This window comes from Nerophis lumbriciformis, linkage group LG09 (assembly GCF_033978685.3).
Source record: "Nerophis lumbriciformis linkage group LG09, RoL_Nlum_v2.1, whole genome shotgun sequence".
In the NCBI taxonomy this organism is placed as follows: Eukaryota; Metazoa; Chordata; class Actinopteri; order Syngnathiformes; family Syngnathidae; genus Nerophis; species Nerophis lumbriciformis.
This window is the reverse complement of record NC_084556.2, coordinates 43430001-43452643: the sequence shown is the minus strand read 5'-3', so window position 1 is coordinate 43452643 and position 22643 is coordinate 43430001. Positions and strand designations below refer to the sequence as shown.

General features: G+C 44.2%; 1 protein-coding gene and 1 long non-coding RNA gene across 5 annotated transcripts in view; one reads left to right on the top strand and one right to left on the bottom strand.

Moving 5' to 3' along the window:
* atp2a3 (ATPase sarcoplasmic/endoplasmic reticulum Ca2+ transporting 3) overlaps positions 1 to 22643 on the top strand; it is a 140818-nt gene that overhangs the window by 112280 nt on the left and 5895 nt on the right. For all 4 annotated transcript variants that reach the window (XM_061963122.1, XM_061963121.2, XM_061963120.2 and 1 more), the window contains 4 exons: positions 1168 to 1388; positions 4441 to 4643; positions 6589 to 6674; positions 12561 to 12694. In XM_061963122.1, coding sequence (XP_061819106.1) covers positions 1168 to 1388; positions 4441 to 4643; positions 6589 to 6674; positions 12561 to 12694 — 644 coding nt within the window. The remainder of the gene's footprint in view (positions 1 to 1167; positions 1389 to 4440; positions 4644 to 6588; positions 6675 to 12560; positions 12695 to 22643) is intronic.
* On the bottom strand, positions 616 to 9077 carry LOC133608005 (uncharacterized). The gene is made up of 3 exons (XR_009815476.1): positions 8795 to 9077; positions 1153 to 1325; positions 616 to 976 (listed from the first exon to the last, which is right to left on the bottom strand). It is a non-coding gene; the product is annotated as an uncharacterized lncRNA (long non-coding RNA).

Below are 22643 nucleotides of genomic sequence, written 5' to 3'. Positions count from 1 at the left end.
GCAAAGCTCTCCATTTACCTATCATTCTATGTCCCTATCCACACCATTGGTCATGAACTTTGGGTTATGACCGAAAGGAAAAGATCACAAGTACAAGCGGCCGAAATGAGTTTCCTCAGTCGTGTGGCAGGGTTTTCCCTTAGAGATAGAGTGAGAAGCTCTGTTATTCGAGGGGAGCTCAGAGTAAAGCCACTGCTCCTCCATATCGAGAGGAGCCAGATAAGGTGGTTCAGGCATCTGGTCAGAATACCTCCCTGGGGAGTTGTTTAGTTCGACCCAAAGGAGACCACAGGGAAGACCCAGGACACGGTAGAGAGACTATGGGAACACCTCAGGATCCCCCGGGAAGAGCTGGACGAAGTAACTGGGGAGAGGGAAGTCTGGGCTTCTCTGCTTAGGCTAAGCGGATAAGGGGAAGAAGATGGATGGGTGGATTACATACCACACTATACATCCCATATTATACTATACAACACATACTATACTATACACCACATACTATTCGATACATCACATAATATACAGTACTATACATTACATACTATACTATACATTACATAATAAACTGTACATGAAATATTTTACATCGCATATATTATTTATTTATTTATTTTATATCACATATAATATGCATCACAATTTATATTATACATTACATACAATACAATACAATTTCCCTCAAGAACTTTTGTCTAGTTCAGTTGTGTACGTTTTCAAAAGTTGAGAAGCACATGTTCATCATTTTGGCCAAAGTCGAAGGTTTTAAAAGCTACATTTTTGTTTTTATTTAGCAATAGACTTCTTGACTGTTGCAAGGTAGAGAAGTGCTTTTTATTTTTCCTCCATTCATGAATTATGAATTATGAATGAGCTGACAAGAGGTCGGTGAGGCGTGACATGTTTCAATCCACCTCTGAAGCTGCGATCGAAGACCCAGCTATCAAAAGCTGTCATGGCCGATCCTCTCGGCTGCTCCCTGTCTCAGAAGTGTGGGTTTTAATGATGGGAAGATGAGGAAGGTGGAATGATTGAATAATGTAAAAGTGTTAGAATGTGAATTTTGATGTGTATTATGCACTCTCTCACAATTAAAATATTCAGAACACCTGTCTACGTTAGTTCAACTGATTAATTATATAGTTCAATAAATACCTTTTCACATCCTAGACTGGAGATGGTGTGAATGACGCCCCCGCCCTGAAAAAAGCAGAAATCGGCATCGCCATGGGCTCTGGCACAGCAGTGGCCAAATCGGCATCAGAGATGGTTCTTTCTGATGATAACTTCTCCACCATTGTGTCTGCTGTGGAGGAGGGCAGAGCCATCTACAACAACATGAAGCAGTTCATCAGATATCTGATCTCTTCCAACGTGGGGGAGGTGGTATGGTGAGGAACACACTGGGACACCACACTCATCTTCACGTCGACACCCAAATCTAGGGATGAGAATTGATAAGATTTTTCCAGTTCCGATTCCACTTTCGATTCTGCTTAATGATTTGGTTCTTTATCTGTTCTCGTATCCATCCTTATTTGGGGAAGAAAAGAACAATATGATGGATTAGCATCAACTTTGTTTAGTTTTGATCTAACATGCATTTAAAAAGCCAACAGTGAGGTCTTAAGAGGCACATAGCATAGAAACAAACTAAATAGATTAAAAATATATTAAAAAATAATAATAATCTGTAGGATTTAAAACAATACAGCATGTGGAAATTACACAAGAATGTAACATTTTTGTAACATTTTTAAAACTTTTAAGAGTTTTTGTCATCTACCTAGAAAATATATCGTGCGATATACAGTGAAAAGGTTTGTTTAGATTTACAAGGCGAAACTAATATAATGACAAGGGTCATGGCATGCAACATGAGATTTTTCAAACCTTCCTTTGATATAATGTTGATGTTTATTGCTTAGAGCTTATAAAAACTTGAAATTGAAAATATCAGAAAATTTGTTTTTTTTGTTTTGTTTTGTTTTTTAAACTGTAAGCCATGTAATCAAAGTTGTATTAAATAGAGGCTTGACTTATGTCACGTTGCATGTAATTAGTTAAAATCACATATTAGTTTCACATTTGAAGTTAAATTGCTGACATTAATGGACTTTTACACGATATTCTAATTTTATAAGTTCCACTTCTATAATATAATGACGGGGTGAAAATTTGGTTGGAGGAAAACATGCAACTTTTCTCTGACTACATTTGAACATTCACCTTCCAAAGAAGCGTCTATGTGGCAAATAGTTTGAAGCTTTTGACCACAAACTTAAGTCACTTCTCAGTGACATTCGTCGTTTCTGGTACTCTTCCCTGCCGCGGTGAAAACTCGCGGCAGACGTGAACTGGAGCCATTACTGCCGCCTCCAAACCGATCAGAATATATATCTCTTCATGCTCATCTAAGGCCATGTCCACACGAACACGGATACTTAATAAACACATACTTATCTCTGCGTTTCGGCCTCTTGTCCACACGCATTCGCATACTTTTGTCCTTAAAAATGCAGACTTGCAAACGCTGGCCAAAGTGTAGAGTTCCAAAACTCTCCGCTCAGCATATGCGCGTACACGGCACAAACAGAGACTTGTACTATGATGACGTCACTGTTGTGCGCTGTCATTTTCAAAGCTCAACAACACTGCCTTGCTGGCTTTAAACACACTACTAAAGGACTTACTGTATGTCAGAACGTAAACATGCTGATATTTTCACTCATTATTGATAAAAAAGACACATCAAAATGGGCTTTGCGACGCCCCCGATGGCGCTAAAGACAACCAGCTGTTTTGGATATGTTCGCTGTCAAACCTCCACCTGATGGGACTACTTTGACCAGCAAAAATGTTTGCTCTGTGTCATAAAAAATATGCAACATTTGCTCATGTGTTTAGTCCTTATTTAACGACAGATCATGAAGTTAACTTGTGTTGGTTCCATTTGTGTAGATGGAGCCGGGCACGCGCGTAAAAAGCGACCGAGCAACTAAAAAAAACATGATGTAGCATCCTCCTTGTTGGAGTGTACTGATGTTCAAGACAATATACACTTCATTGGATGGATGGATGGATGCACATGTTATATATCACTATATCAATGATTAAATGTTTTATAATTCCACAGGTTTTGCAGCAGCACACACAGATCCGTGCGCTTAAATCCCTTAAAATGCAAAAGGGTTAACTTTTGCACTAAATTAAAACTAATAACAATGTACACTTCACTGTACATGTAATATAACACCATGTTGCTGAATAAACATGTTATAAATCCATGAGTGTTGGGGCACAGTCGCGTAAGGTCGCTTTAAACACTAAAAAATAATTGTGAAAGTACAAGCTGGTTTTAAAGACCATGTACGCCTAGTACGGTATATCAAAATAAACATTATAATAACAGAGGTGTAATGCCACCAAGTCAGCTGTTGCTGCTTTTTCCAGGCTTCTGATTGGACAAAATGTGCATGATAGCATGTGTATGTGTTTGTGTGTAGACATAGACCGTTTTGAAATTACGGTGGAAGAGGGGTTAGTGTGTCTGCCTCACAATGCGAAGGTCCTGGGTTCGATCCTGCGCTTAGGATCTATCTGTGTGGAGTTTGCATGTTCTCCCCGTGACTGCGTGGGTTCCCTCCGGGTACTTTGGCTTCCTCCCACCACCAAAAACATGCACCCGGGGATAAGTTGATTGGCAACACTAAATTGGCCCTAGTGTGTGAATGTTGTCTGTCTATCTGTGTTGGCCCTGCGATGAGGTGGCGACTTGTCCAGGGTGTACCCCGCCTTCCGCCCGAATGCAGCTGAGATAGGCTCCAGCATCCCCCGTGACCCCGTAAGTGACAAGCGGTAGAAAATGGATGGATGGAAATTACACTCATGTGAATGGAGATCGTTTTAACCTCAGATCTGCATATTTGAAACTCACCGTGTTTGTGTGGACATGGCCTAAATGAGAAGCACCTTCTAAGTTACGGCTGCAACCTACCAGAAAACTAAAACAAGAAGAATGATAAGGCATTTATTTCAATTTAACAGGCAATAGCGCTAAGATTATCGGCGGTATTTGGACCTGTTGTATTTACGTCAGATGACTTCTGCTGCCTGAAATGAGATCGGCGCGGCTCAAACACGCGACATTCATTGCATGCTGTATGTTCAAATGTTTCAGCATATTGCTCGTATGTCCTCCTCTTATTGAAATAGCAACCTTGGAATTATTGAAAATAGCGCTGTTGAGGTCTTTTTAGGTGAAATGGTCCGCTTTTTCTGCTCGACAATGCCATAATGATGTCATCCCCACCCGGAGGAACCGTTAAGAGAACCACGACGAAATGACAAGCGATTCCAAGGATTTGATACACTGGGAACCGGTTCTGAACAACAACCGGTTTTCGATTCCCATCCCTAACCACAACTCATGTTCCTCTGCAGCATCTTCTTGACGGCCATCCTGGGTCTCCCAGAGGCCCTCATACCTGTCCAGTTGTTGTGGGTCAACCTGGTGACTGACGGCTTGCCTGCCACCGCCCTGGGCTTCAACCCTCCAGATTTAGACATTATGGATAAACCTCCACGTAATCCAAAAGAACCTCTCATCTCGGGGTGGCTTTTCCTCCGCTACCTGGCCATTGGAGGTAATTGTCTGACTTTTATCTGTGCCTTAATGGTCATTTTTATAAGACCCTTGGTTACAATATTTAAACGTGTAGTTTCCACCAGTTAGTCAAGTACATTTATTAAATGTTTACCCCTTTGGGTGGCGTGGATAAGATGGAAGAGCAGCCGTCCAGAAAACCTGGCTCTTCCTGGTACAAATACAGCTTCCACCATCCTTGTCACTGTCATTGTGTCCTTAGGCAAGACACTTCACCTACATTGATATGAATGTGGATGTATGTTTGGGGGTGGTTGAAGCAGATGTAAATTGGTAGCCATGTTTCTGTCAGCTTACCCCAGGGCAGCTGTGGCTAGAACTGTATCTTACATCCATTATGTGTGAATGTGGACTGTATGAATGATGGGTTCTTGGTTCTCATTGTAAAGCGCGTTGTGTGTCTAGAAAAGCAATATATAAATCCAATTCATTGTTATTATTTTCAGTAAGTCACTTTTTCATCTATTTTCTTTTTGAATCTATTCATTTTTCAGTGACGTGCTGTGAGGTTTATGGCAGGTGAGGCATTCTGGAGTATTTATTTTGTATGCTCTCATCAATGTTAATACAGGATGCTCAAGAAGAGGATAACAAAAAAAAGAAACAATAATTAACTTTCATGTTATAAAAATACATCTCAGTCACATGTATTTACTTTATTAAAATCAAAAACCATTTGTGGACTTAATGTAAGGGAAGTACATGTATTGTACCTATATTCTTCAATGAATAGCTACTATACACGTACAGTACTTTGATTAAAAAAGTATGTTTGTTTAAAAGTCCAGTTTGAAGACGTTTTTGTCGTTTCTAGTCATCCTGGTTCTGTTTACATTGGGCCAGCTCGTTGGTACTTTGCGCTCCTGCATCTTTAAGTACATCCATAAATGTTATTGTGGAACATCCTTGTGACTGATGTGTTGGTTCCCACAGCAGCAATGTGCTGGTTGGCAGCTCCTTGTGTCTTTTGCAGTGTGCTGTGAGTCACATCCTCTTGGCTGCTGTTTTGTTGCTCACCTTGAATATTCCAGCTTGCAGATTCTAATTGGTAACATGTGCACCTTTGTTGATGGTGACAACTAAATGTTACATTCTGTTGTAGCATCCATCTAGAGCCTTCTGCAGCGTTGGCTTTAGGGTCCAGCATTCACTGCCATAAAGGAGGACAGATTCTACCGTCGTGTAGACAAAGCTAAGTTTGGTTTCTCGGGGGAGGTTGGAGTTCCCATACACTGGCCATGCCATTCAGGGGCCTCCATGCAAGTGCCTTCATCACTTTTAGATGTTGTTCTGTCGAGTTGTCCCGTGAGCCCAGGTAGTTCAAGTCATTGACTTCCTTCAGAGCAATGCCTCCTGTTGTTGTGTGAGACTGATGTTCCACTTGGATGTTATACGTGACAACCTCAGTTTTCTTGGCATTCAGTTGAAGGCCGACCTTGGCACAGTCCGACTTCACTCTGTTTAAGAGCTCCATGTCGTTTGAGGGCAGGAATATGTAATCTTGGTCAGTCAGGACTACTTCAGGGTGCCCTCTTGACGTCCTTGGTGTTAAAGTAAGGCCAAGATCCTAATTTCGCCCATTGATGGCCTGCCTGAGCGCGAAGTCCAGGACTATGACAGAGTGGAAGGGGGCTAGGGTATCTACCTGTATTACCCCAGCCAGAATGTTAAACTCCTCACTCCTCTGGGGTCCCCACCTTGGCCCGTGTACCTGCATACATGGTCTTTATTGCCCAGAGCAAGTGGGGAGAGACACCATCGGCCTTCAGGATCCTCATCATGGTGCATCTATGTATTAAGGCAAAATACTTTTTAAAGTCAAATCATAGTTCAGCTCCTTCATTACAACTGAACAGAGAGTATCTACCTTGATTAAATATATCTTAAATTTTTTTTAAAAACTGCATTTGTTTCATATGTCCTAGGATACGTGGGTTTTGGAACAGTGACTGCTGCCACATGGTGGTACCTGTTTGATGACCAGGGGCCACAGGTGTCCTTCTATCAACTGGTGAGTTGTTGGCCACTGCATTTGTTGGGTTCCTGACATTTTGGAAAACATCTATCCATCCATTCACCCACTGTAAAGCGCATTGAGTGTTTAGAATAACACCATTTAAATCCAATCCATTAATATTATTGCTATCTATCAATTCGTTTTCTTGTGCTTACTTAAGTCCGGGTCGCGAGAACCTCAGTAGGAAGCCCACACTTTTCAGTCTTAAGCCATCTCTTCTGGTTTGATTGATTGAAACTTTTATTAGTAGATTGCACAGTACAGTACATATTCCGTACAATTGACCACTAAATGGTAACACCCGAATAAGTTTTTCAACTTGTTTAAGTCGAGGTCCACGTAAATCAATTCATATTAAACCAAAGGGACAAAGAGGTGTTCCCAGGCAAGTTAGGAGACATAATCTCTCCAGTGTGCCTTAGTTCTACTTCTTCCACATCTCCAGGTGGTATCAAGACAAGATGCCGAGCCACCTCAACTGGCTCCTCTCCATGCGAAAGAGCAGACGTTCCACTCTAAGCTCCTCCAGGATAACTGAGTTTCTCACCCTGTCTCCTAGGGTGAGTCCAGTCACCCTGCGGAGGAAACTCATTTGGGTCGCCTGTATCTCTAGCCTTGCTCTTTCAGTCACTACCCAAAGCTCATGAACAGAAGTGAGGATAGGAACGTAGATCGATCGGTAAATTGAGAGCTTTGCTTTCGGGCAAATGATGGTCTGGTGCAGCAACCACATTACTGCAAATACTGGGACGAGTCTGGCAGTCCTGTTTTCCTTCATTCATAAATAAGATCCCGAGATACTTGAACTCCTCCAAATGGGACATGACCTCACTCCCAACTCGAAGGGTGCAAGCCACACTTTTCCAGATGAGAACCATGGCCTCAGATTTGGAGGTGCTTAGCCTAATTCCAGAAGTTTCACACACAGCTGTGAAGTGCCCGAACAAACCCTGAAGTCACAGCTTGATGTGGTCATTAAGACCACATCATCTGCAAATAGCAAGGACTCTAAGGCCACCAAACACCTCGGTTGTGCCTAGAAACGATAAATAGAACTGCTGACAAAAGGCAGCCTTGGCATAGGCCAACGTTTACCGTGAACAGACTGGACTAATTGCCGCCAATGCGAAAACCAGACTCCTGCTGTGGTTGTAAAAGAACAAAATCGCATGTACTGTCCAATATTCCTGGAAGACCCTCACGGGACATTGTGCAGGGACACGGTGGAACACACTGTAGGAATGCTGTAGGAACACACGCTGGGTTGAATAATGTTGTTAACCAGCATCACTTCCTGTTTCCAAGAAAGGACACAAACTAGAATAATTCTGCTCCCGACACCACCATTTTAACTAAAAACTGTATTTTTCTGACTACTAATTGTGATCATAGCTAAAGGATAGCTTGCTAACATATTTGACTTTAACTCTGCCCAGTGGGAGGTACAGATTCGCTAAAGCAAGCGCAAAGGTGCCGAAAGCCAGGGGCTAACTAGCTAAATGCTAGCTCAAAGCCGTTGCCTAGCAACCCAAAGGTAAACCAAAAACCGAAGGAGTTGGACACATTCTAAGCGTTTCTGACCACACAAGTGATGTACAAGAACGGCTGACACAGCTCTGGCTGGTGAGAGGTACGTGAAAAACACGTTAGAGCTGCCGCTTGCCGCCGAAGTTAATAAAACCAAATGCTTCACTTGCCTGCTAAGTAACCATGAGCATGATAAGACGATGTCAACAAAATAATACAGGCTCGCCAGACATAGAGCCTGACTTAAACGCGTTAATATGAACTCTACAAAGCAATGTCAATGAGGTACAAAGCTATCTCAACAAGTTCAATGAACAGATTACAAAAAGACATCGAAATTTTCAAGAACAGATTGTCAGAGAGAGAAAAGAATATTGTGATGATATGATAAAAATGTGAAAGTTCAAAGAAAAAATTGAGATTCTCAATGAAGGCAACACAGCATTAAGACGGGAGATGGAGAAGCTGAAAGAAGAGAATGGAACATTGCGTCAACGGTTGAATGATAAGAAGCAAGACAACGCCCATTGGGACAACAGCAGTACTGTGGAGAACATTAAAAATGGAGATAGCAGCATTCCACCTACCTTTGCTCCAACAGCTCAATGCCAGACAAGACGATATCTCCAATCTGGGGAATATCAAGTGTTTTGGAAAACATCAAAGAGGAAATGGATCCGTTTACACGACAGAATGACGTCATCATTGTAGGGCTACGCATCAATCCTCCATCCTATGCAAGAGCAGTTGACAACAGAGGAGAACCAGATGACATGGATGCGGTTTCAACAGAGCAACAAGTGGTCAACTTTCTGCAATCAAAGGAAATTGATGTTGATATTAACACCACTGATGCGTGCATTTCACTGAATAGAAAAGGCAACAATAACACGCCAGTCACCATGGTGAAGCTTGTCAACAGGAAATCCAAAATGGCATTGCTGTAACAAGGAAAGAAACTGAAGCGTCCAAATGTGTACATGAACGAGCACCTCACTAAATGCAATGCCAATATTGCCCAGAAAGCATGCGACTTGAGGAAGCAGAGGAAAATTTAGGGAACCTGGAGCGCCAACTGCAAAATTTACATAAAACTGAATGGATGTCCAGAAGCAATAGTACTTAGATCAACCACAACAACAAAAAGGATAATGGAGTCTAACAGAAAGCAAACATCGACATTCAACTACAAAATTACAATGCTCCAAGGGTTTAGAAGATCTGTATTTATGTGCACATTCATCTACACTTATTGACATTCATAGAGCAACACAAAAGGTTGCTGAACAGGAATATATGGAACTGAAAACCTTCTGCAGCATAGATCACAATAGTCCAGAATCAGAGAAGGAAATACATCCATGTACAATTTTTTTCGATTAATTATTTCAATAGCAGAAGCTTTTATGCAAACTACATCAACGTGAAGTATTTTTTTAAACAATTCACAGAACCCTTCAAAGTGATCGCTATTTCAGAAACATGGATAGATGCTAAAAAAGGAAAATATTTTGATTATAAGATATTGATTATTGATAATAATTATTGATATTTGATTATATTGATAATAAATGTATGAACTTAATTATATCAACAGAACCAACAAGAACTGATTTAGAATAGCTGTGTACATGATTAAGAACTTGAACTACCAAGTGGTAAAAAATATAATTTGCTAATTTGATAATATTTTAGAATGCCTAACCATTGAAGTATGCCATTAAAAAATCCACAACATAATCAACTGCGGTGGAGGGAATACGTCGAAGACCTCCTCAATCCCACCAACACGTCTTCCTATGAGGAAGCAGTGCCTGGGGTATATGTGGTGGGCTCTCCTATTTCTGGGGCTGAGGTTGCTGAGGTAGTTAAAAAGCTGCTCGGTGGCAAGGCCCCGGGGGTGGATGAGATCCGCCCGGAGTTCCTTAAGGCTCTGGATGCTGTGGGGCTGTCTTGGTTGACAAGACTCTGCAGCATCGCGTGGACATCGGGGGCGGTACCTCTGGATTGGCAGACCGGGGTGGTGGTTCCTCTCTTTAAGAAGGGGAACCGTAGGGTGTGTTCTAACTATCGTGGGATCACACTCCTCAGCCTTCCCGGTAAGGTCTATTCAGGTGTACTGGAGAGGAGGCTACGCCGGATAGTCGAACCTCGGATTCAGGAGGAACAGTGTGGTTTTCATCCTGGTCGTGAAACTGTGGACCAGCTCTATACTCTCGGCAGGGTCCTTGAGGGTGCATGGGAGTTTGCCCAACCAATCTACATGTGCTTTGTGGACTTGGAGAAGGCATTCGACCGTGTCCCTCGGGAGGTCCTGTGGGGAGTGCTCAGAGAGTATGGGGTATCAGACTGTCTGATTGTGGCTGTCCGCTCCCTGTACGATCAGTGTCAGAGCTTGGTTCGCATTGCCGGCAGTAAGTCGGACACGTTTCCAGTGAGGGTTGGACTCCGCCAAGGCTGCCCTTTGTCACCGATTCTGTTCATAACTTTTATGGACAGAATTTCTAGGTGCAGTCAAGGCGTTGAGGGGATCCGGTTTGGTGGCTGCAGGATTAGGTCTCTGCTTTTTGCAGATGATGTGGTCCTGATGGCTTCATCTGGCCAGGATCTTCAGCTCTCGCTGGATCGGTTCGCAGCCGAGTGTGAAGCGACTGGGCTGAGAATCAGCACCTCCAAGTCCGAGTCCATGGTTCTCGCCCAGAAAAGGGTGGAGTGCCATCTCCGGGTTGGGGAAGAGATCCTGCCCCAAGTGGAGGCGTTCAAGTACCTCGGAGTCTTGTTCACGAGTGAGGGAAGAGTGGATCGTGAGATCGACAGGCGGATCGGTGCGGCGTCTTAAGTAATGCGGGCGCTGTATCTATCCGTTGTGGTGAAGAAGATACTGAGCCGGAAGGCAAAGCTCTCAATTTACCGGTCGATCTACGTTCCCATCCTCACCTATGGTCATGAGCTTTGGGTTATGACCGAAAGGACAAGATCAGGGGTACAAGCGGCCGAAATGAGTTTCCTCCGCCGGGTGGCGGGCCTCTCCCTTAGAGATAGGGTGAGAAGCTCTGCCATCCGGGGGGAGCTCAAAGTAAAGCCGCTGCTCCTCCACATCGAGAGGAGCCAGATGAGGTAGTTTGGGCATCTGGTCAGGATGCCACCCGAACGCTTCCCTAGGGAGGTGTTTAGGGCACGTCCGACCAGTAGGAGGCCACAGGGAAGACCCAGGACACGTTGGGTAGACTGTCTCCCGGCTGGCCTGGGAACGCCTCGGGATCCCCTGGGAAGAGCTGGACAAAGTGGCTGGGGAGAGGAAAGTCTGGGCTTCCCTGCTTAGGCTGCTGCCCCCGCGACCCGACCTCGGATAAGCGGAAGAAGATGGATGGATGGAAGTTTTAGTGTTAATACATAGCAAACATTACACATGTGTTTTAACGCAATTAAACATACTATGTAGCTTTACCATACTCTGCTGGTCAAATTCACTACTACATTATATTTAACAGCCGAAAACAACACAACCACGAACACAAAAGACACCACAAAGTCATCACTTTCAATACATTCATACTTTGTTGTCCAATCGCTGTTAAAAGTCAAATTTTCGTTATTTATTTAGATTTTTTCCGGGATTGATCATCTTCTACTCAGCCACTGCTGCTTCACACATATGCTTCGCTGTTTCCCCCCACAGGGTGGCGGGAGTACTGTATATACAGTATGAGCAACCCTGTTTTGAATGATTTCATCAAGCCTATTTGGGTGTTGTTCTGCAGGCCAAATTAAAATCTCTGGCGGGCCGGATATGGCCCGTTGGCCGCCAATCGAATGGGGCCTGTCCTTGGTGAACCATAAATTACATAACTATTTAGTTAAGAGAACTTTGATCATTGTGTATATGTTTATATGTCTAATATGAATTTATGTATGTAATATTTGTTTACTTACTTATTATATATCAATTGATTTACTCATTTATTTATTCACTGTTCTGTAATAGAGAACAAACAAACAAATAGGATAAAACTGCTATGATACGAAAAGGGGTAGGATTATATAAGCCCTGCTTCTTCCTACTCCTTTTCGGATGTGCTGTAATGAAACAACTGGAAATATGTGATGTATTATATTGTAATTGTATTGTATGCATGTTCGAAATAAACTGAAACTGACTGACATACCCTAGGTTAAAGAATCCTGTTGTTGTTAACTATCAACATGAGACAGTTTATAACACATCTTTAAATGAGAGAATGTGGGTACGTTAAATTATTTGGCAGTTCAGGCCTCAGGTCACGATGATGGGACATTGCGATGTCATAAACTTGTCCTAAACTTTTGCACACCTAAACTTATGTTTCCCTACAGAGACACTTCATGCAGTGCACTGAGGACAACCCAGTGTTCAAAGGCATAGATTGTGACGTCTTTGAATCCCGCTATCCCACCACCATGGCCTTGTCTGTGCTTGTCACCATCGAAATGTTTAACGCCCTCAACAGGTCAGTAATCTTTTTTCAAAATGTCATGCTGAAATGTCTATTGCATGTATTGCGACAAGTGACTTCTTCCCGGAAGTGAAAACCAGTGGTGGTCAACCAAGCTAAGATGGCTGTTGTGCAGCAAGCAATGCAATGCGTGCACTGAGTATACAAGAGGCATATATATTCCTGCAATAAGCAGATATGAGCAAAAAATCCGACTATGCAATGGAAAATATTCCTACACTTTATATTAAAAAAAAAGATTTGTCGAGTGATAAAGGATTATTCGTCGGTGAGGTTCGCAAACATATCGAACTATTGTGTGCTCCAGACATTATTCTACACGACAAAACAGATGCAAACTTGGAAAAGCTTGGAGGTCTACAACTTCTTTGTGTGTGGTTTGGTCAAGGCCATTGGTATCAAGACTCTCCCGGCTAAATCATGCATCGTTTTTGCTCGGCTAAAGTTGCATTTCATGATTTAAGTTTGTGTCTACTGCCATGTTTGTTGCCTTCCCTTGCTGTTGCACGCGCTGTTTACAAGTACGCATGTTTTTTCCCCATCTTTATCAAAATATAACTATAGATGTCAACACTGTGTATGTGCTAAAAGCTTAACTCTTTTCGGTTTTGCTCACATTTGAATTATTTTATTTAGACTTACCAAGTTGGTGCTTGCTATGGAACACTCGTAGCAAAAATGTGTCTTAAGATATACAAATAATATCAAGATAATACTTAAGTGGGACACACTAAACGTTAAAATTATATCAAACAAACCTTTAACAACGTGGTCACTGCAAACTCCTGCATTCTTCGGCTCTGCTCCCTTGTACTGGAGTGCGTGGTACCTTTGTCGTCGTCTTTCATAAAATCCTGCACTCTTCCGCCGTTCTCGATTACCTCTCGCGGAACTCTGAAGAAACGTTTATCCTTTTTGCGATTTAAAACGTTTCGTACAGCCGAAAACAACGCAAGCATAGGGCATTTTTCTACAAGAAAGGCTAAATGGCACCTAATACCCATTGAGAACAGACGCTGGCTTTATTCAATTAGTCGGACATTAGCAGAACGTGACGTTGTTTTGAATCCAAGCAATTGCTTACAGTATAATTGTGTATAAAGTGTATTAGTTATAATTGCGTAAGATGTCTACTAGTTATAATTGTGTATAAGGTGTATTAGTTATAATTGTGTATACATTGTATTAGTTATGTTTGTGTAAAGGGGCTATTAATTATGTGTGTATAAAGTATAGTGTTTATAATTGTGTATAAGCTGCATTAGTTATGATTGTGTATAAAGTGTGTTTGTTATAATTGCATATAAAATATATTTGTTATAATTGTTTACAAAGTGTAGTGTTTTTAATTGTGTATAATGTGTAGTGCTTATAAGTGTGTATAAAGTGTATTACAGTACCGTATTTTTCGGACTATAAGTCGCAGTTTTTTTCATAGTTTATGAAAATTGCATAATGTTTTTTTCCTTCTTTATTATGCGTTTTTGGCAGGTGCGACTTATACTCCGGTGCGACTTATACTCCGAAAAATGCGCTAGTTGTAATTGTATATAACGTGCAGTGTTTATAATTTGTGAAAAGTGTATTAGTTATAATTGTGTACACGTTGTATTAGTTATAATTTTGGAAACTGTATATTAGTTTTAATTTATATAAGGTATAGTAGCTATAGTAGCTATTATTGTGTATAAGGTGTAGTGTTTATAATTGTGTATGAAGTGTAATGTTTCTTATTGTGTAAAAGTTATAAATGATGAGACGCTGCCATATGGCATGACAAGACTCCCTTTGAGAAAGAGTTCGCCATCCGCCTGAGGGTTAACGGCATGATTTCCATGAAAGAAGAACACACAACACACCCATCACAAATAATGAGCATAGCAAACAAACTTTATATATATTTTTGTAAGAAGTTTGGGAGGACAAAGAAGTGTGGAGGGAAGCAAATATTGATTTTGAAGGCTGTCTTGGTTTTTCCAGAGACAACAACCTCTTAAGTCTTTTTTCAAAAGAAATATAACAACATACCACATATATAGCTTACACTCCACCTTAAAGGGAAACTGCACTTTTTTGGAATGTTGCCTATCATTCACAATCATTATAAGAGACAAGAACATACATGTCTTTTTTTAGGATTATAAAGAAAAAACAAGATACGGCGGATATGGGAGTCCCCTTTGTTGCCTTCAAAGCTCTCTAAAACAACTTCAAAAACCTCCTTTAATGTTTTATCTACACACTGTAAGTGTATATATAATGTGGTAACATACATGCTCATAACAATATATGCAATATTCACTCTATTTTGGTCATTTAAAAAATTACCTGATCTTATTTTATGGGTGCATTGATTTAATTGCCCATAGCAACGCGCATCCTACTTCCGGCAACAAACGTGTGTGTTTTTTAATCATACCAGCCTTGGTAATAGACGATGAAATTATTATTTTTTTGGACAGATGATGATTCACAACCTTATCTTTTTGAACCTGAATATACGAAGGATGAGCACTGGTTGTAGAAGCTAAGCAAGCACGAAGAGAGGGTGAAACGTTAGAGCAGACAGAAGCTGGGAGAGTCAGGATCGGTATGACTTGGTTACGGTGTAAAATGAGAATTTGGAGCCAAGCTATGCCGACAGAAATGGAGTACTTCTGCTGCACTGAGTTGAACACAAGGTTATTATCGATGAAAATGATTTTTGTATTCGGCGAGGAGGACACTGCTCAAAGAAACTGCATCACAACAAAATGTGAACTGTTTGCGCTAACAAAATGTGGCCTGCAGTGATAGAAATTTTTTTCCACCTCCCCAAAATCAACTGGAAACGTCCTTCGCCAGCTTGACCAGACTGTCCATCGAATAAGTCACCATAATATTGATCATGATACAGGCAGCACATCATGCTGGTTATTACAACGACATATACTGTTGAGCTAGCTGTGTACAAACAAAACATGAAATGTGGACTACAAATACTGTAATATGATTGGGGTCTTTCTGTGTGGAGTTTGCATGTTCTCCCCGTGACTGCGTGGGTTCCCTCCGGGTACTCCGGCTTCCTCCCACCTCCAAAGACATGCACCAGGGGATAGGTTGATTGGCAACACTAAATTGGCCCTAGTGTGTGAAGTTGAGTGTGAATGTTGTCCGTCTATCTGTATTGGCCCTGCGATGAGGTGGCGACTTGTCCAGGGTGTACCCCGCCTTCCGCCCGATTGTAGCTGAGATAGGCTCCAGCGCCCCCCGCGACCCCGAAGGGAATAAGCGGTAGGAAATGGATGGATGGATGGATGATTGTTCATGATTTTCAGTCAGTACAGATTGGTGTCCTATCTCGGCATGTGAAATGTCAGCGAAAACGCGGAAATCCGCATAAGCATTGTTTTGAAGGGGGAATTGCAAACTTCCTGTAGATTTTTGCTGGATTAATTTTCGTGTCAAGATATCACTTCTGCATTTTTTTTTAAATGAAATATTGTAGTGTGTAAGGACTGGAGTCGAAAGGAGGAGTGTCAAAAAAATAGAGCTAATTGTTTTAATGACATTCAGACTTTGTTTTCTTATCAACAATCGTGCAGTATCTATACATCCGTGGCTTCTCAGCGTAACAACAAACAACACCGGAAATGTGTAAACAATAACAAAAGTTCTGTGGTTGAATTATGTAAACCCACTACAATATAAAAAAAATATGATCAAAACTAAATTGGTTGAACGCTTGCCTCAGCCGCAGGTACTCGCTGTTCCTCTTGCCTGAACGCTGCACTGAATTGCTGGTTGAGTGTTTGTAAAGCCTCCTAGTTAGCAACATCAGCCTACTTGTTGTCGCCTACGTTCACTCTCCGAGCCACAACGTTACGGCTCCTTACTTTGCTGCTAATCATATTTGGATGACTACAATCTGAACACTGTTAGTTCAGAACCAGTTGTAGTTCTACAGCATTTATTAAGTATATTTTTGACGTGACGAATGTAAACAGAGGTCACAAAACCGGAAGTACATTACCCGAGCGGGCGTGGCTGTAGGATATAGTTGCCAAATGAGAAACGTTTTCTAAATTATTTGCATGCATATTATAAAATGTTATATTACATGTTTAATGATAATATTGTTTATAAATGATCTACTAAAAAAAACAAAAAATGATGTGGTACATTACATGGGACATGATTCTTAACTGCACTTAAATGTAGAATATATGTAGAATATATTTATATTATTCATATATTATCCATCCATCCATCCATCCATCTTCCTCCGCTTATCCTAGGTCGGGTCGCGGGGGCAGCAGCTTAAGCAGGGAAGCCCAGACTTCCCTCTCCCCAGCCACTTCGTCCAGCTCTTCCTGTGGGACCCCGAGGCGTTCCCAGGCCAGCCGGGAGACATAGTCTTCCCAACGTGTCCTGGATCTTCCCCGCGGCCTCCTACCGGTGGGACGTGCCCTAAACACCTCCCTAGGGAGGCGTTCGGGTGGCATCCTGACCAGATGCCCGAACCATCTCATCTGGCTCCTCTCGATTTGGAGGAGCAGCGGCTTTACTTTGAGCTCCTCCCGGATGGCAGAGCTTCTCACCCTATCTCTAAGGGAGAGCCCCGCCACCCGGCGGAGGAAACTCATTTCGGCCGCTTGTACCCGTGATCTTGTCCTTTCGGTCATAACCCAAAGCTCATGACCATAGGTGAGGATGGGAACGTAGATCGACCGGTAAATTGAGAGCTTTGCCTTCCGGCTCAGCTCCTTCTTCACCACAACGGATCGATACAGCGTCCGCATTACTGAAGACACCGCACCGATCCACCTGTCGATCTCACGATCCACTCTTCCCCCACTCGTGAACAAGACTCCGAGGTACTTGAACTCCTCCACTTGGGGCAAGATCTCCTCCCCAACCCGGAGATGGCACTCCACCCTTTTCCGGGCGAGAACCATGGACTCGGACTTGGAGGTGCTGATTCTCATCCCAGTCGCTTCACACTCAGCTGCGAACCGATCCAGTGAGAGCTGAAGATCCTGGCTAGATGAAGCCATCAGGACCACATCATCTGCAAAAAGCAGAGACCTAATCCTGCAGCCACCAAACCAGATCCCCTCAACGCCTTGACTGCGCCTAGAAATTCTGTCCATAAAAGTTATGAACAGAATCGGTGACAAAGGGCAGCCTTGGCGGAGTCCAACCCTCACTGGAAACGTGTCCGACTTACTACCGGCAATGCGGACCAAGCTCTGGCACTGATCATACAGGGAGCGGACTGCCACAATCAGACAGTCCGATACCCCGTACTCTCTGAGCACTCCCCACAGGACTTCCCGAGGGACACGGTCGAATGCCTTCTCCAAGTCCACAAAACACATGTAGACTGGTTGGGCAAAGGGGGAATTGCAAACTTCCTGTAGATTTTTGCTGGATTAATTTTCGTGTCAAGATATCACTTCTGCATTTTTTTTTAAATGAAATATTGTAGTGTGTAAGGACTGGAGTCGAAAGGAGGAGTGTCAAAAAAATAGAGCTAATTGTTTTAATGACATTCAGACTTTGTTTTCTTATCAACAATCGTGCAGTATCTATACATCCGTGGCTTCTCAGCGCAACAACAAACAACACCGGAAATGTGTAAACAATAACAAAAGTTCTGTGGTTGAATTATGTAAACCCACTACAATATAAAAAAAATATGATCAAAACTAAATTGGTTGAACGCTTGCCTCAGCCGCAGGTACTCGCTGTTCCTCTTGCCTGAACGCTGCACTGAATTGCTGGTTGAGTGTTTGTAAAGCCTCCTAGTTAGCAACATCAGCCTACTTGTTGTCGCCTACGTTCACTCTCCGAGCCACAACGTTACGGCTCCCTACTTTGCTGCTAATCATATTTGGATGACTACAATCTGAACACTGTTAGTTCAGAACCAGTTGTAGTTCTACAGCATTTATTAAGTATATTTTTGACGTGACGAATGTAAACAGAGGTCACAAAACCGGAAGTACATTACCCGAGCGGGCGTGGCTGTAGGATATAGTTGCCAAATGAGAAACGTTTTCTAAATTATTTGCATGCATATTATAAAATGTTATATTACATGTTTAATGATAATATTGTTTATAAATGATCTACTAAAAAAAACAAAAAATGATGTGGTACATTACATGGGACATGATTCTTAACTGCACTTAAATGTAGAATATATGTAGAATATATTTATATTATTCATATATTATCCATCCATCCATCCATCCATCTTCCTCCGCTTATCCTAGGTCGGGTCGCGGGGGCAGCAGCTTAAGCAGGGAAGCCCAGACTTCCCTCTCCCCAGCCACTTCGTCCAGCTCTTCCTGTGGGACCCCGAGGCGTTCCCAGGCCAGCCGGGAGACATAGTCTTCCCAACGTGTCCTGGGTCTTCCCCGCGGCCTCCTACCGGTGGGACGTGCCCTAAACACCTCCCTAGGGAGGCGTTCGGGTGGCATCCTGACCAGATGCCCGAACCATCTCATCTGGCTCCTCTCGATGTGGAGGAGCAGCGGCTTTACTTTGAGCTCCTCCCGGATGGCAGAGCTTCTCACCCTATCTCTAAGGGAGAGCCCCGCCACCCGGCGGAGGAAACTCATTTCGGCCGCTTGTACCCGTGATCTTGTCCTTTCGGTCATAACCCAAAGCTCATGACCATAGGTGAGGATGGGAACGTAGATCGACCGGTAAATTGAGAGCTTTGCCTTCCGGCTCAGCTCCTTCTTCACCACAACGGATCGATACAGCGTCCGCATTACTGAAGACGCCGCACCGATCCGCCTGTCGATCTCACGATCCACTCTTCCCCCACTCGTGAACAAGACTCCGAGGTACTTGAACTCCTCCACTTGGGGCAAGATCTCCTCCCCAACCCGGAGATGGCACTCCACCCTTTTCCGGGCGAGAACCATGGACTCGGACTTGGAGGTGCTGATTCTCATCCCAGTCGCTTCACACTCAGCTGCGAACCGATCCAGTGAGAGCTGAAGATCCTGGCCAGATGAAGCCATCAGGACCACATCATCTGCAAAAAGCAGAGACCTAATCCTGCAGCCACCAAACCAGATCCCCTCAACGCCTTGACTGCGCCTAGAAATTCTGTCCATAAAAGTTATGAACAGAATCGGTGACAAAGGGCAGCCTTGGTGGAGTCCAACCCTCACTGGAAACGTGTCCGACTTACTACCGGCAATGCGGACCAAGCTCTGGCACTGATCATACAGGGAGCGGACTGCCACAATCAGATAGTCCGATACCCCGTACTCTCTGAGCACTCCCCACAGGACTTCCCGAGGGACACAGTCGAATGCCTTCTCCAAGTCCACAAAACACATGTAGACTGGTTGGGCAAACTCCCATGCACCCTCAAGGACCCTGCCGAGAGTATAGAGCTGGTCCACAGTTCCACGACCAGGACGAAAACCACACTGTTCCTCCTGAATCCGAGGTTCGACTATCCGGCGTAGCCTCCTCTCCAGTACACCTGAATAGACCTTACCGGGAAGGCTGAGGAGTGTGATCCCACGATAGTTAGAACACACCCTCCGGTTCCCCTTCTTAAAGAGAGGAACCACCACCCCGGTCTGCCAATCCAGAGGTACCACCCCCGATGTCCACGCGATGCTGCAGAGTCTTGTCAACCAAGACAGCCCCACAGCATCCAGAGCCTTAAGGAACTCCGGGCGGATCTCATCTACCCCCGGGGCCTTGCCACCGAGGAGCTTTTTAACTACCTCAGCAACCTCAGCCCCAGAAATAGGAGAGCCCACCACAGACTCCCCAGGCACTGCTTCCTCATAGGAAGACGTGTTGGTGGGATTGAGGAGGTCTTCGAAGTATTCCCTCCACCGATCCACAACATCCGCAGTCGAGGTCAGCAGAACACCATCCTCACCATACACGGTGTTGATAGTGCACTGCTTCCCCTTCCTGAGGCGGCGGATGGTGGACCAGAATTGCTTCGAAGCCGTCCGGAAGTCGTTTTCCATGGCCTCACCGAACTCCTCCCATGTCCGAGTTTTTGCCTCTGCGACCGCTGAAGCCGCACACCGCTTGGCCTGTCGGTACTTGTCCGCTGCCTCAGGAGTCCTATGAGCCAAAAGAACCCGATAGGACTCCTTCTTCAGCTTGACGGCATCCCTCACCGCCGGTGTCCACCAACGGGTTCTAGGATTACCGCCACGACAAGCACCAACTACCTTGCGGCCACAGCTCCAATCAGCCGCCTCGACAATAGAGGCGCGGAACATGGTCCATTCGGACTCAATGTCCAGCACCTCCCTCGTGACATGTTCAAAGTTCTTCCGGAGGTGGGAATTGAAACTCTCTCTGACAGGAGACTCTGCCAGACGTTCCCAGCAAACCCTCACAATGCGTTTGGGCCTGCCAGGTCTGTCCGGCATCCTCCCCCACCATCGCAGCCAACTCACCACCAGGTGGTGATCGGTAGAAAGCTCCGCCCCTCTCTTCACCCGAGTGTCCAAAACATGAGGCCGCAAATCCGATGACACAACTACAAAGTCGATCATGGAACTGCGGCCTAGGGTGTCCTGGTGCCAAGTGCACATATGGACACCCTTATGTTTGAACATGGTGTTTGTTATTGACAATCTGTGACGAGCACAAAAGTCCAATAACAAAACACCACTCGGATTCAGGTCCGGGCGGCCATTCTTCCCAATCACGCCTCTCCAGGTTTCACTGTCGCTGCCAACATGAACATTGAAGTCTCCCAGTAGAACGAGGGAATCACCCGGGGGCGCACTCTCAAGTACTCCCTCGAGTGAATCCAAAAAGGGTGGGTACTCTGAGCTGCGGTTTGGCGCATAAGCGCAAACCGCAGTCAGGACCCGTTCCCCCACCCGAAGGCGGAGGGAAGCTACCCTCTCGTCCACCGGGTTGAACTCCAATGTGCAGGCTCTGAGCCGGGGGGAAACAAGAATTGCCACCCCAGCCCGTCGCCTCTCACTGCCGGCAACGCCAGAGTGGAAGAGAGTCCAGCCCCTCTCGAGAGAACTGGTTCCAGAGCCCTTGCTGTGCGTCGAAGTGAGTCCGACTATATCTAGCCGGAACTTCTCCACCTCGTGCACTAGCTCAGGCTCCTTCCCCCCCAGCGAGGTGACGTTCCACGTCCCAAGAGCTAGCTTCTGTAGCCGAGGATCGGACCGCCAAGTGCCCTGCCTTCGGCTGCCGCCCAGCTCACATCGCACCCGACCTCTATGACCCCTGCTATGGGTGGTGAGCCCATTGGAGGGGGGACCCACGTTGCCTCTTCGGGCTGTGCCCGGCCGGGCCCCATGGGGGCAGGCCCGGCCACCAGGCGCTCGCCATCGTGCCCCACCCCTGGGCCTGGCTCCAGAGGGGGGCCCCGGTGACCCGCGTCCGGGCGAGGGAAATCTGGGTTCCTTGTCAGTGTTCCTCATAGAGATCTTCGAGCTGCTCTTTGTCTGATCCCTCACCTAGGACCAGTTTGCCTTGGGAGACCCTACCAGGGGGCATAAAGCCCCCGGACAACAAAGCTCCTAGGATCATTGGGACATGCAAACTCCTCTACCACGTTAAGGTGGCAGCTCAGAGAGGAGTATTCATATATTATGTATTATATATATAATATATTATATATATTGTATTATTTTCTATTATTATTGTCTATTGTGAGCGAACTGTGGTGCTGAATTTCCTCCAGGGATCAATAAAGTACTTTCTATTCTATTGTATTCTATTCTATTCTAATGTCTTCTACTCTTCACCTCTCAAACCATTTTAACATTTTATTTCAATTTTCAAACCATTTCTATATTTCACTAGTATTTCAGTTTAGCGTCTTCTTTTCAACTTTCAAACAATTTCAACATTCAGACCATTTCAGCATTCAAACGATTTCAACATTCAAACGATTTCTACGTCCATCCTACATTCCATTAGCATTTCAGTT